Source organism: Aphanomyces astaci (genome assembly GCF_000520075.1).
Source record: "Aphanomyces astaci strain APO3 unplaced genomic scaffold supercont1.42, whole genome shotgun sequence".
Taxonomy (NCBI): domain Eukaryota; phylum Oomycota; class Saprolegniomycetes; order Saprolegniales; family Verrucalvaceae; genus Aphanomyces; species Aphanomyces astaci.
In genome coordinates this window covers 123,549-137,238 of record NW_009798305.1, presented here as the reverse complement: position 1 = coordinate 137,238, position 13,690 = coordinate 123,549, and the positions used below count along the sequence as shown (strand labels likewise).

The following is a 13,690-nucleotide window of genomic DNA, read 5'->3' as shown; positions in this document are numbered from 1 at the left end:
GAATTTTCAAACTAAAATATCTCAATTGGTTTTCATGGCATTTCATTGAAACCAACATTTCCGGAAAGCTCTTTCGCGGCATATTCAAATGTATCGATTTAAACAATACTTGGCAGGCCAAAAAATGTCAAAGTTCGGCACTTTACACAGTCGACCATTGATCGGCCAAAATTTAGACTTGAATTAAGTATTGAAAAAAGTTGATTCAATTTTTCGTCCAAAAATTCAAAGACTATGTCTCAAAGGTTTACTAAATTTCAACAGGTATACGCTATTTTTGGGGGTCCCCCAATGGGGATCCCCAAAAATAGCACAAGTCACAAGTGTGTGTTTGGCATATGTTGTGGATGTGTCACTGTATGTGTTGCGTTTATGTTTACATGTCCAAGATGTGCCACCCAAAAATCAGGAGCACAATTGCCAAAAACGACTGGCTTAAAGTTGTTTTGGCCAGCACTTGGGAATCTACGTTAATGGGAGGCAAGCTCCTCTCACTCCTGGCGGCACGGCGACGGTCTCTTCAGCATGGGAAAGGCCGCACACGACTCGTTTTCACGCTGATGATGCGCTTGCGAATGAAGATTAGGACTCGCAACAAGGTCACTAACACATATAACGATGATTGTCTTACGAATTATAGATTGAATCATCTGCCCACGAAAGATATCCCATGGCACGCGATGTATACGAGCAATGGCGGTCAGAGCTTCATGTCGACTATGTACTAGTCTCGATGTTGGTTCTTTTGAGCGACTTCTCAAGGTGTTTTCGAATAAGTACATCGTGAAATCCGGAGTATATGTTGTGCACTGGAAGACTTAGATTAACAATTATAGATCGTCGTGGTAGACCATAAAATGACTGTTATGTGGCCTCTTGGCTGGCCCTACACTTTGTTGAACGCTGGGAATCTGCGAAACAGCCGAAAAACTCCACATCACCACATATGTGAGACACGCGACACAAACACATACAGTACTAGTACTTGGTTAGACTTCTCTGAAGTCTCATTAAGTATGTGTAATCCAAACTCAATTAATCTCATTAAGTATGTGTTTGCCTTGTGGGTACACATATGTTCAGCTTGTGTTGTGTTTGCGTTTGTGTTTATGCTACTTTTGGGGGTGCCCCATTGATCAGCCAAATTTTCAAAATTTTCAAACTAAAATATCTCAATTGGTTTTCATGGCATTTCATTGAAACCAACATTTCCGGAAAGCTCTTTCGCGGCATATTCAAATGTATCGATTTAAACAATACTTGGCAGGCCAAAAAAATGTCAAAGTTCGGCACTTTACACAGTCGACCATTGATCGGCCAAAATTTTTAGACTTGAATTAAGTATTGAAAAAAGTTGATTCAATTTTTCGTCCAAAAATTCAAAGACTATGTCTCAAAGGTTTACTATAGTTATTATTTCGACTCGTCGATTTGAAAGTTGGTAAACTATGACATGAGGTTCACCCTTGTCCATAATGTTGAATCTCCAGGACGTCCGGCGAAATTCGACGATAAACGTTTATCGTGTCCGAATAATGCTGGTTTGACGATGTTTATCGTCCCAAACCAAGGTAAAAATGTTTGATCCCATTAAGAGCGTCCCCACCGGCTGATGTAGAAATTTAAAAATCTTCAAAGTACATCACTGTACATCAGCAAAATTTACATTTTTCAGACCCACTCCGGTTGCTAATAAATTTTACATCATGATGTAAGGGCATCCCCACCGGTGCGACTGTATAATCAGACTGTAAAATACCGTTTTACACTTCCTGTATTTTGATTTTTGTCAACCCCAGCGGTAAAACTGTAAAACATCCGAATAATGTTTTTATCCGGAAATGAACGCCTGGCGCGATGGCGTGGGAGGACGACGATGATGACATGGATCAAGCTTGGCTTTCATCAGTCTTCTGCGCGCCCTAAAGGCTCTATTGCCAACCGCCAGCCAAACCTACCACGAGATAGCGAGGCTGCGCATGCTCGGATTTACCTACTACTTTGACCCCAATCCATCTACCGCGAAGCCAAGTTTCGCGGTCATTTTCGAATGGCCAGACCGCTGTTTGAACGAATCATGGACGGTGTGGTGATGCGAGATGAGTACTACCCTTAGACGCATCTTGAGAGATGTTGATCCATGACCGGGCAAGCTGGCAGTCTTCGTCGGTCGTGAAGTTGGTAGCACGGACGGCCTTGGCTGATTCCATTTCTGAACCAACTGATTATTGACTCCATAATATCCATGATAGCATGTTATTGGCTAATTCGTCAAAACTGTATTTTACAGTCGCGACTGTAAATCTGGCCGATTTGCCGTCTCGCGGTAAAATTTTACAGTTTCCTGTATTTTACAGTTGCCCGGTGGGGTTGTCAAAACTGTAAATAATCCGGATAGAACTGTATAATAGCGTTTACAGTCGCACCGGTGGGGATGCTCTAAACGCTCCATAAATACAGATTTCTCAACAGATGTTGGGTCGTTTACAGCTCTATCGATTGAGGTCCCAAAGAACTTCTTCAACGAAGTATGCCAGCCCGACGTCCTGGGGCACGCCAGCAGCATGAATATGAATCTTACAGACAATAGAAGGTATGCCAACCCTGCCGCACTAAATTCTCGACTGGCGAGAGCTCCAAAACCTCAATCGCCAGCGGGCAGCCTACGCGAGTTTGCTCCATCAGGACTACAATTTCCACCAAGCGGTGTGGATTGGCTGTGAAGTGATGTACTACTGTTACAGAATGCACCCAATAAACGGGTCTTTTCAGCTTCATGTTTACATCAGGCGGTGGGGATGCTCTAAGGCCTATTGTAAATACCCTAACAGTAAAGAGCCAAGAGCCAATAATCCAATACCTTTCGAATTCAATGTTTAGGTCTAAAATTGATTTCTACAAACAAATAAAATTTAGGAGGTTTATAAAAACAACTGGAGGATAATTACTGTATGGCAAATAGAAATGATCAAAGGGAGGCTCGAAACATGGACTTTGTCATCTACAACAACCGACACACTAACCATGCACCTTGTTCTACAATCGTATTTAATTGCTATAACGTAGATTTCCAATTTAAGAGACATATTTTCGAGTCGCTGTCGGGAAATGGTAGCAGCTCGGCACTGAGGAATGGGTTTCGACTTCTGAAAACTGATAATTGAACAGGAAACGCAGGTATTTCCAACAAGCACTGAAACATCTATTTTCACAGTATCTATCATTTCCTAATATCCAATTTTCTAAGCAGAAACACATCAAAAGTAGGGGAAAGTTTAAGGGAAATATTTTAAGCTTGATCGTAGTATTGATCTATGCATATATTTTTTGTGGTTAGGGTATTATATTCTGTCAGGTACATATGCAACCTCAACAGGTTATGTATTTATAGAGCCAATTGGTTAATTGATTTATATAAAACACATGGGATCATGAAGAACATTTATTTAAAGAGGTATTTCTACACAAATTTCAAGGTGGGTGATTGGCTGCCCTTAAATTGTCCCATGTCTCTTAAATTGGATATCTACGTTAGTACAAGATTCGTGGCAACCAATGCAAACTGGGGACACCTACATAGTGGTGTATGACCGTGCTGTGGAAGTTAGTAAGCTCACATATATAGAGTAGAGAGGTTTCGCAACTCATCTTTACATTACCCTCATCATCACATTATCGACAAATGTCGTTTTCAGGACAATGATAATGACAAAATAATTTACGTTTCGCAACTTATCCTCATCTGTGTCATTGCATTGCTTCCGGTTAAAGAAGTTATTCGGATGCACGCTGTGCTGGACGGCTTGGCACCTCACGTTGTCAATCATGCAGACATACTGCATGACTAGTGCCTTACGCTGCTTGTGTCCCATTTTAGGACCCACGCCCTTGGGAGTTTTCCGTGCTCTTTTGCTCAGAAGTCCTTTCACAAGTCTCATTAGTGATGTGCTCAGCACGATGACAAATGCCACAGCTAACGTTGCCGCTATGGGTTCAGGCCCCAGTCAACGTATTTTCTGGAGTTCGAGCTAGCGTTAACAGTAAGAACAAGCGAATGCTAACGCAATAACAATGTGACTGTTTTTTGTGGTGGGTCGTTTAGAAACAGCGCAAGTTCTAATCCATCTAGATGTGTCAAGAGTACAACATTACAGCATACACGTAGCTCTATGAAGTGGCCCCGTCGAGTCTGTTAGCAGCGACACTTGGTGAACAGTCTTCAGTGAATACTTTTCACGAAGTGTCGCTACGAAGACGGGCCCGCTGGCCTTGTACTGCAAATACGCCGACAACTTGAACCACGACGATGCACAGGACGCGGAAGAAAGGTGGTATGTCGTGCTTCGTGCGTTGGACTCCCACTGGATCGAGTGCGAGAACGTGTTCCACTTGTATCGGGCATTCCTCACAGGCTTCATCTGCGACACTGAACGCCTGCGTCAGGTCTAGCTACCTAGGAGAATTGTTGATTCTGTATTTTGAAGGCAGCAACCAGGGGTCGAAAATACGCATATTATATGTATGTTTTAGCTACGCAGTGCACACATAATGCATAATCGTTGCAAAAGACTGAAATACATTATGCATATTATGCAATATATGTGCATTAATGCACATATTTTTACTCAAGCGTTTCGTGGACAGTCGATACGTACCAGTAGCTGCGGCTGCACTGAAGGAAGAAGGTCGCCTCAATCATGATGGGATGGTGTGAAAAACGGTGGAGGCCAATCAAAGCACGCGCCATGCTGAAAAGACGCTCGATTATGTTTGACGGTGGGGTGACAGCACCAAGGAGGACATAGGTGTCAATCTAATCGGCCAGGCGCGCATGTTTCAACGCTCTTTCGGCAAATCCAGCATCTTCGCCCGAGGCATCGTCTGCGCCGTAGTAGTTGCTTCGCAGTGCCAACTTCTCTGGCAGAGTGAGCGTGCAACCACGTTGAAGCTTCGTGACGGCATTTTCAAAATTTGGGTTGCCAACAATATTTGCTGATCCACCTAACATATTCTAAGTGTACTAGATATATTTCATATATAAATCTAAAGGCATGGTAGGAAAATACAGGTATAATTCGAGGACTATTTATTAGTGATCTCAAAAGTCATACAACAACTGAATATATTGTTTGTAGTGGATTATTGCGAGCAGTCATAAAAGTCGGTGTGACGGGTTGAGATTTTCTAAAAACGCGAACAGCACGTGTATCTTGATTTCTGTATTGAAAAATAAAAATTTGCACAATTTATGTTTATTTATTGCAGTTCGCGATTTCGATGCTGTGCGCGATTTCGATTTAGTAGATTCGTGTAACCCCTGCCTTCTTCTTGGGCGTACATGCTCTGGAAGAGGGTACAACGCCATCGCCCAGTCGTTTCGTCGTTCGAGTCAGTGGTAGCAGAAAAGAAGTACCTACTGCACTGCTCGCGAGAACTTGGGCGCGTTTGACTTGCCTGAAAGAAATGTAGACATCATCGAGCGTTTAATGGTGTAAATGATGATTAATAACATCCAACAGAGGCATTACGAACTAACAGCTGTGCTAATGACTGGCTACTAACCGTAAGCAATTTGGTCGGTGGTGTTATTATGTGACAAATTAATTTTTATGCAATGTCATATCGAGTCAAAATACATCATGCATATTTTTTTCAATTCTCGAAAATATATTATGCATAATACCCCTAAATATTTATGTTTTATGCATTATTTTATTTCGACCCCTGGCAGCAACCGCGTGCTGCCCGAGTACTGCGCTTAGAGTCAGTACCACCGAACCCTGCCGACTGGTGCTGCAAGGAAGATGTTGGCCAGCACAACCATCCCCTCACGAAGATCGCGGCTGAACCAAAAAGAACCTGTGAGGACAAAGATGATTGTGCGCGATGTATCGATAGAACCGCGTGAAATTCGCCGCCAAGCACTTCCCATCCCGAATAAACTCACATCAACTATGCAGTTCACGTGGGAAACCTTTTACCTACCAGTAGTCTTACCGGTAGTCGGTGTTGACGCTACTTGTGAAGTGTTCGTAGCCAAGCTACCTCGCTTTTGAGGTCCACCGTGCATAGCTTCCGCAATTTTCGATCAGTCCCGCGACTGCAGTACCGACTCAAACCACTATGCACTCCACCAAGTATGCTATTTAGATTTTCGTCCGCGCGTTGTTCCATTCATTATCTACGCAAGATGTGCGTATACACGGTATACATAATTATTACTACGTGGCAATTTCAATCAATAATGTTTCGAATGCTGTCAGCAACATATCTACCAGGTAAACTAGGAGTGCGTGACACACAATTCTAACGCTGTAGTCGTAATTCTTGACAATCATCGCCGCATCTACCATACTGTGGGAAGTATTTGATGCCCCCGAGTTGGTTGGCAATCTTTCTGAGCTTTCTCGGACGAGTAATTTATTGGGCTATATAAACGAACACACCCTACATGCAGTCAAATCCGATGGTTTCAATTCTGAGACCTCTTACGTAACTACTAGTGCAACATAGCATACCAGTATTTCGAAACGTTTACCAAGTGCAGCTTTGCAAGTGCAACTTGAGGATAACGTTAACTGATAACTACTTGACAAATCTAATAGAAACTAGTAGATGGTACAGAATTGTAAACAGTACTGTACTTGTGGCATACTTTCTGATTTCGAGCAAGATCCAGATAAAACATGCTTACCTTTGGGTACAGGAGGGACAGCATTGCGTTGGAGACGCGGTCTGCATGGAGACAGACATGTCACGTTAGAGTCACCCACGAAAGTGGAGGACAGGAATTAGCAGGAAACATAAAAAAATATGGAGACGAAGTATGTTCGAGATGCAGCCTACATGGAGACATGCTACGGTGTGCCAAGTTGGAGTCACCTATGGACACTGTTCAAGTGGGGGCACGAAAACAATTATTCGCACGTGGAAAATATTACTTTTGCACGTGGCTTGAAATTCCACCTCGTCAGCACAAAACCCCCCTCGTTTAACGTGCAGGATTAATTCAAAAATCACGTTGTTTATCGTGTCAAATTAAGGAGTTACAGTTAGCACAATATCTTGGATAGATTCACAATTATGGGTATCATACACAATATCTTCGATAGATTCACCATGTGTACGGAAACGATACAATAAAATAGAGCAATTCAAACTTTTAGGGCATTTAGTCAATAGGGATAAAAGATGATCTGGACGAAAATTGACCATGCATGCAGCCACCATGACGACCGCATACACAGAGAGTTCGTCCATTTATCACCACTACCAGTGTGAATTAAAGTTTCTGCCTCCGATTTGAATACAGTTTTCATCAACTGGTGGTGATACCGGTACAATTGTAGGACAAACTCAACCTTCAATGCTATACAGCAAACTCGTAAATGATAAAAGTACTTCAAGGTAAAAATGACGTCATAGCCGGCATTTGAACCCGCAACCTCGTGCATGAAAGCTCCAATCTTTACCGTCAGGCTATGCTGACATGTTATTTTCATATTGTGGTCATCATAATATATAGTTTCGTCACAATATCCTATGACACCCAGAATTGGAAAGGTCGCCCAAACATGGCAGCTAACCTTGCCAACTTCCAACGAGGCAGCAACGTCCAAGACATGCTCTGTGTGTTGCTGCGTGATACAATAGCGCACACAGCTTTGCGCGGACGTTGCTGCCATCCCGAATAAACTCACATCAGCTATGTAGTGCACGTTGGGAACCTTCTACGTACCAGTAGTCTTACCGGTAGTCGGTGTTGACGCTACTTGACGTGAAGTTTCGTAGCCAAGCTACCTCGCCCTTGATGTCCACCATCTGAGGCCCACCATGCATAGCTACCGTAATTTTCAAGCAGTCCCGCTACTATGCACTCCACCAAGTATGCTAGTTAGATTTTCGTCCGTCCGTTGTTCCATTTCTTATCTACGCAAGATGTGCGTATTGGTAACGTCTCGACCAAGGTATACACAATTCTTACGTGGTAATTTCAATCAATAATGTTGGAATGCCGTTAGCAACATTTATACCAGGTAAACTAGTGCAACATTTCTATCACTAGTGCACACACATAATTCTAACGCTGTAGTCGTAATTCTTCTTGACAATCATCGCCGCACCTACCCGTACTGTGGGAAGTATTTGTAGCACCCGAGCTTTTTGGCAATCTTATCTGAGCTTACTCTGACGAGTAATTTTCTGGGTTATATAAACGAACACACCCTCATGTAGTCATATCTGATGGCTACAATTCGTACAATTCGTACAGTAGCATACCAGTATTAGTTTTGCGAAACGTTTAGCACGTGCAACTTGAGGATAACGTTAAGTGTGAATGCTTGACAGCATCAATAAAAACTACCGGTAGTACACAAACCTGCCCTTGTCTACAACTCATTGAGTTCATGGTTAAAAAGGTGCAGCACTACTATTCGAGCACTTTGATAACTTCAAACAGGACAAGTAAAATCTACAGATCACAGGTTGCTTGAATCGTAAAATCTAAATCGAACGTCAACTGTCAAATCTAAATGGTGGCACCGAATCTGAGACCGTTGCAATGCTCAGGACCGTTGCAATGCTCAATAGGAAGCGTAATTGTGGCCACTAAGTATTTGCGCATCGATATCATACCGGTGTACTATCAAGAATAAATTAATTAGAAACCTGCACAGCCAACGCCTAGCTAACAAGCTGAGTAGAAACTAAACATCGTATGCCCACCAAGCAGAACTTACCGACATTAAACATCTTTATTAACGCGTTAAGCCCATACCGTACTTCGACACAGGGGCAAACGAAACAGGCAAATGGACTCCACTTATAGTCAATCGAGTGTCCTCCCCGAGGTCAGGTTTCACTGCTCATCGAACTACTGTAAGCCTATCTAATCCATAGTCGAATGTGGCTACCACCTTATATTCTACAGGTAACACATGTAGTAATAACTCCTGCTTTATTAAGGGTTTACACTAGGGCGACATACTGTTCTGCAGCGTGCAGAGCAATTGGGTCGCGCGTTAGTTTGACCCATTGCAAACACACACACTCTGTGTGTGTGGCGTGTCAAAGCTTCCGATACCTTAGTGGAGGTACTGAGTACTTTAGTGAATGGTAGTCAGTAGGCGCCTCGTGGCGTGTTTAACCTCACTAATGTCAGTGTGTATATTTGCTGCCTTGACGAAGGTCAAGAAGAAGCGGGAGACAAAACAAAGATATCTTTAGTTCAATGTTGAGCTAGTCACTGGAGATGGTACGAGAACATTTATTTGACGAGGAATCACCAACGAACGCCGAAGAACGATCGCGGTCGCTGCAAAAAATGACGCTCTTGGTGTGGTGGATTTGGATGCACATGGATGACGACGACGATACCGGTATCGGAACGTCTATCGCGGGCACAATGAGGTTATATCGAGGTCAGCTCACAATGAAAGTCACTATCTTACATGTGAATATCTCACGAATCCTCTCCACAGCGCGTGGATGACTCGCCTTTGGAGGTCATTGTTCAATTTTATCGCCCACAACAACCACAACACACACACATCACCATGGCCAAAGGAAACGCGATCAAAGAAGTCGTCACTGCCGATGTGTTTGCCCTAGGCGCTGGATCGATGTCGACGTCGGAAATCAAGTCGTTTGACGAGTACTACAAGGAGTTCAACATAAAGAACGTCTCCAAGGCCACCGCCGCCGACGAGTAAACAACCCGGTGGGCATGCGCGAATATGTAGCCGTCGAACGTGACCATCCCGATTACCGGTAGTATCATATATAGGTTAATATATTTCCATGCGAAAGTCCATCAAGCGAACAACTTATCGAAAAATATCGATCCCAAGCGCATACATCGCCACCATCTCAATCCCACCCAACCAATTCGCGAATTGTAATCCACCTTACAGCATTGATCCAAGCGGTAGGTGCGATTCGACGCTGTCCAACATCAACATCACTTCTGGATTGTCCATCCCTTCCCACGTCCTTTTCCTTTCGGCGCCATTCTGACAGTGATTTTCAAATGCCAGAATTGTGTCGTCCATCAATCTCGGCACAAACTCTAGCCAATACGAAGTCCCAAAAAAGTGAAAACTATGACAATTTCAAAGCACTAGCAAGACAGCACGGGCAATAATATTCGACTTTAATACGGATAATTTTAAGTCAGAAGGGGTTCAAATATACTTTGTGACAGTTTCTGAAGTCCCCCAGTGATGTACTTTGAAATTTTTAAATGTCTACATCAGCCGGTGGGGACGCTCTTAATGGGATGAAAATATTTACCTTGATTTGGGACGATAAACATCGTCAAACCAGCACTATACGGACACGATAAACATCGTCGAATTTCGCCGGACGTCCTGGAGATTCAACATTATGGACAAGGGTGAACCTCATGTCATAGTTTACCAACTTTCAAATCGACGAGTCGAAATAATAACTACCTTATCAACCTATTACACGTAAAGCGCCAACTATGACGAATGTGCCAATTTAGGTCGTATGGGAATGCTCCAATCATACATCGTATTTTGAATATGCACCAATCATAGAATGAACCTCTGAATTTCTGTTCACAAATGTCAATGTTGCTTACAAAAAGGAAGGTTAAAATATACAACTTGAATTGGTACTCAAAATTGTAGAGGTTCCGAGTCTAAAACGGTTTCCAAGGACTCTAAGCCTTGTCTAAGAGTATAAGACCCTAATCATGGAGTGTTCACCAGAGAAGTCTCCACCTTTAGGACTTTTTAGAATTCGAAAATGATGAAGCAGGACGGAGATATGCCCATTTATCAAAATCAAATGATAGTTCAATGCCATAAATTGGTATTATATGTTGTTACACATTTGGTCAATAATAAGGTGATTCATGTAATTCCCGGCCAGCTTGGCCTACTTTCTGAGAGCCATAACTCGTCACCCATTCATCCAATGAGGCTGCGAAAACATGCATTTTGAAGATCGTGACGAGCATTATAACTTTATGCAGGTCCCATCATTTGTATCGCATGGTCAATTTGCTCGTCGAATTTCTAAAATTGAAATTTCCCTGTGTGAATTTAATTCCCGGCCAGTAAGTCACTTGAATAATGTATACCTGATTTGGGTGACAAAATCCTCAGAACCTCTTAATAATGATATGTATAAAGTATTCAAGTAATTAAATTTAGAAGTGCAACTAATATAAAAACTGTATTACATGTTGGACAGGCTGAATATTAAATTTTACAAGTATGTGATACAAGAGTACGTAATTTTGTCCTATCATCGTCCATGGATGATTGTGATTGGCCATTTGCTGGCCGGGAATTACATGAATCACCTTATGTAGTATCCGACTTATCGTTGATTAACGTTGGTTTTGCATAATTGTACTTTTAGAGAAGCATTGATTAACGTGCTAAGACTGTAAAACAAGGGGAAAAACAGGTGAGAGCACAATAACACGTTGCTCGGAAATCCGTGACTTTACCGAACCGTTCTTGCCCAACGCTGCTTGCTAAGCCAGACTGGTGAATGAATATGAATGAGTACGACATTGTCTTGTCAGATAAACGACAGAAATACATTATATCTTCTGTACAACCGCTTTCTAAATGATTTGATTGTGTGTGGACAACTGAGGCATGTACAGACGACGACGGATTTTAAGGGGCACGTGATACAATGGAAATTGGCATGAAGTCGAAACATGATTGGCTTAAAACTTCGAAATACGAAATATCACTTTTTATCAGAAATTGAATTTACATTTTCCAAAGCTACTCCTGTAGTCCTGTAGTATAAGAGAAAACTATTTTAGCCAACCACACAGCAGGAGCTTCATTTTCGCAGTTTTGAACAACGATTATTTTATATTAATTGGTTTGATGGCTCAAGTTTTTCGTAACTGTTGACGCTGCGGCGCAGTGGTTAGTGTCTTGGATGGCAAAGCGTGTGACCAGGATCAAATTCCAGATTAGCCGTACATTTTTACGATTTTATATAAGGAACCCGAGGTACAAACACGCAGAATACATACTTCGTACAAAAATACATAGAATGTGATGACGTGAGCCCACGCATTGATGTAACATTGCACAATGGCTAGACGATTGATCTGACTTTGTTCAGGCGTTGTTGCAGAAGCGACTTTGCTGACAGTCGCTCCTGCAACAAGGCCTAAACAAGTCACGCTCCGCTTCGGTTGCTTCGTGGTAGCACCTCAAGAGTCTCGGACTCGCCCACAGTGCCATAGTCTCATGAGGTCGACCCAGGTGGGCGAGTCCGACACTCGTGAGGGCTATTACCTGGACAAAGGAAGTCTCTACACTGTAGGCAAAGGCAATAAACCAAACCTCCAATTATCGAGCGGCATCGCTCTGTTGAAGGCCGAGTTCCTTCTCAATTCCATTGCCCTGAGACTCGTCGAAGCATTCCGTCTTGACTCGGGTTTTAGCTTACTCCGCTCCCAGGCTGTCCGGCAACGAAGCCAGCTACAACCCGAGTCGACATGCACAACGACGAAACAACTGTTTGACTGGTCGTCACCGGCGACCAGTCGTCTGTAGACCCTCCCCAAGACCAAACCTTTCTTGGTCTTCACACCTCTTTTGTAAAAAGAAGCCAGGGAACCCACCACCGTGCAAGTCGAAGCCGTCGCCACCAGTCAAGCGGCATTTGGCTAATCTGAAATGACACGTCGAATATAATCATCAACCCGACATTTAAAATGTTTTCACTCGTATCAGTTTTGTAGCCAATCATTGTCGTGAAATTAATACTTCGAAGTACTTCGAAGTATTACTCAAATGTTGTCAAAACTTCGGTGTTCCTTAAAATCCGTTGTCGTCCGCATAGCAATCACCAGAATGATAAACTTTTGAACAGTACTATTTTGTGGTAATGTAAAGTGCCGGTGGATGAAATCATTGAGTTCATTCCTTTCGCGTCATTTTTACAACTCACGTTATATGCGAGCATAATCAGGTAAAGTAGTACAATTCTCTCTTTAACTATAAAACAGTTCCACTGTTGTTTTGACCCGAAATACTGTTTCAATGAGGGAATTATTACATCTCTGCTCCAGTAGCCCTGAAACCTTGGACTCCATCCTACCCCCGGTGAGTACATACGATGCTAATTATCCGGGGTTAACTGCATCGCTAACCACTGAGATGCACTTAACCCCTAGTAAGAAGTGAGGTGGTCTGAGCATACAAAGTTCCATATAAATCTCATTGAAACAGTATTTCGGGTCAAAACAACAGTGGAACTGTTTTAATGAGGGAATTATTCGGTAAAGCAGGCTGGATTTGAGCCTAAGCTCATACCGAAAAGGAAATTTCCGTCCGCTCATGAAATAGGCAACCATGAAGGGTCGACGAGATCTAGGTATTCAGCCCAATTATATAGTGTATACGTAGTCTACAGACTGTCAATCAATTTATAAATCATTGGAAGTACGATAATACAGGAGTTGGGTACAGTGCTAACATTAGTGCGCTTCAAGCAAAACTGTACTGCACCTTGTTAACATGTAGATGTATGTTCAATTCCCTCATTAAACCACTAGTACTGCATATTTTCTCAGAAAACACCTGTAATATGTGAGTACATGAGTAAACCTTCGGGTAATCGCCAATATGTGAGTATATCAGCAAACCGTCGGGTAATCGCCAATATGTGAGTATATCAT

At 42.6% G+C, this 13,690-nt stretch overlaps 3 protein-coding genes across 3 annotated transcripts; 2 read left to right on the top strand and 1 right to left on the bottom strand.

The window, feature by feature from the left end:
• Positions 1–5,256: 5,256 nt before the first annotated feature.
• H257_12665 (hypothetical protein) lies at positions 5,257–7,685 on the bottom strand (the record flags this gene model as incomplete). The annotated part of the gene is made up of 2 exons (XM_009839955.1): positions 5,257–5,454; positions 7,587–7,685. The coding sequence occupies 2 exons, from the start codon at positions 7,683–7,685 to the stop codon at positions 5,257–5,259; spliced, it is 297 nt and encodes a 98-aa protein (XP_009838257.1).
• Positions 7,686–9,253: 1,568 nt separating this feature from the next.
• H257_12664 (hypothetical protein) lies at positions 9,254–9,713 on the top strand (the record flags this gene model as incomplete). Its single annotated transcript, XM_009839954.1, has 2 exons — positions 9,254–9,380; positions 9,568–9,713. 2 exons carry the CDS (start codon positions 9,254–9,256, stop codon positions 9,711–9,713), a joined length of 273 nt encoding a protein of 90 aa, XP_009838256.1.
• Positions 9,714–12,254: 2,541 nt separating this feature from the next.
• On the top strand, positions 12,255–12,563 carry H257_12663 (hypothetical protein; the record flags this gene model as incomplete). Its single annotated transcript, XM_009839953.1, has 1 exon — positions 12,255–12,563. The coding sequence occupies one exon, from the start codon at positions 12,255–12,257 to the stop codon at positions 12,561–12,563; it is 309 nt and encodes a 102-aa protein (XP_009838255.1).
• Positions 12,564–13,690: the final 1,127 nt, after the last annotated feature.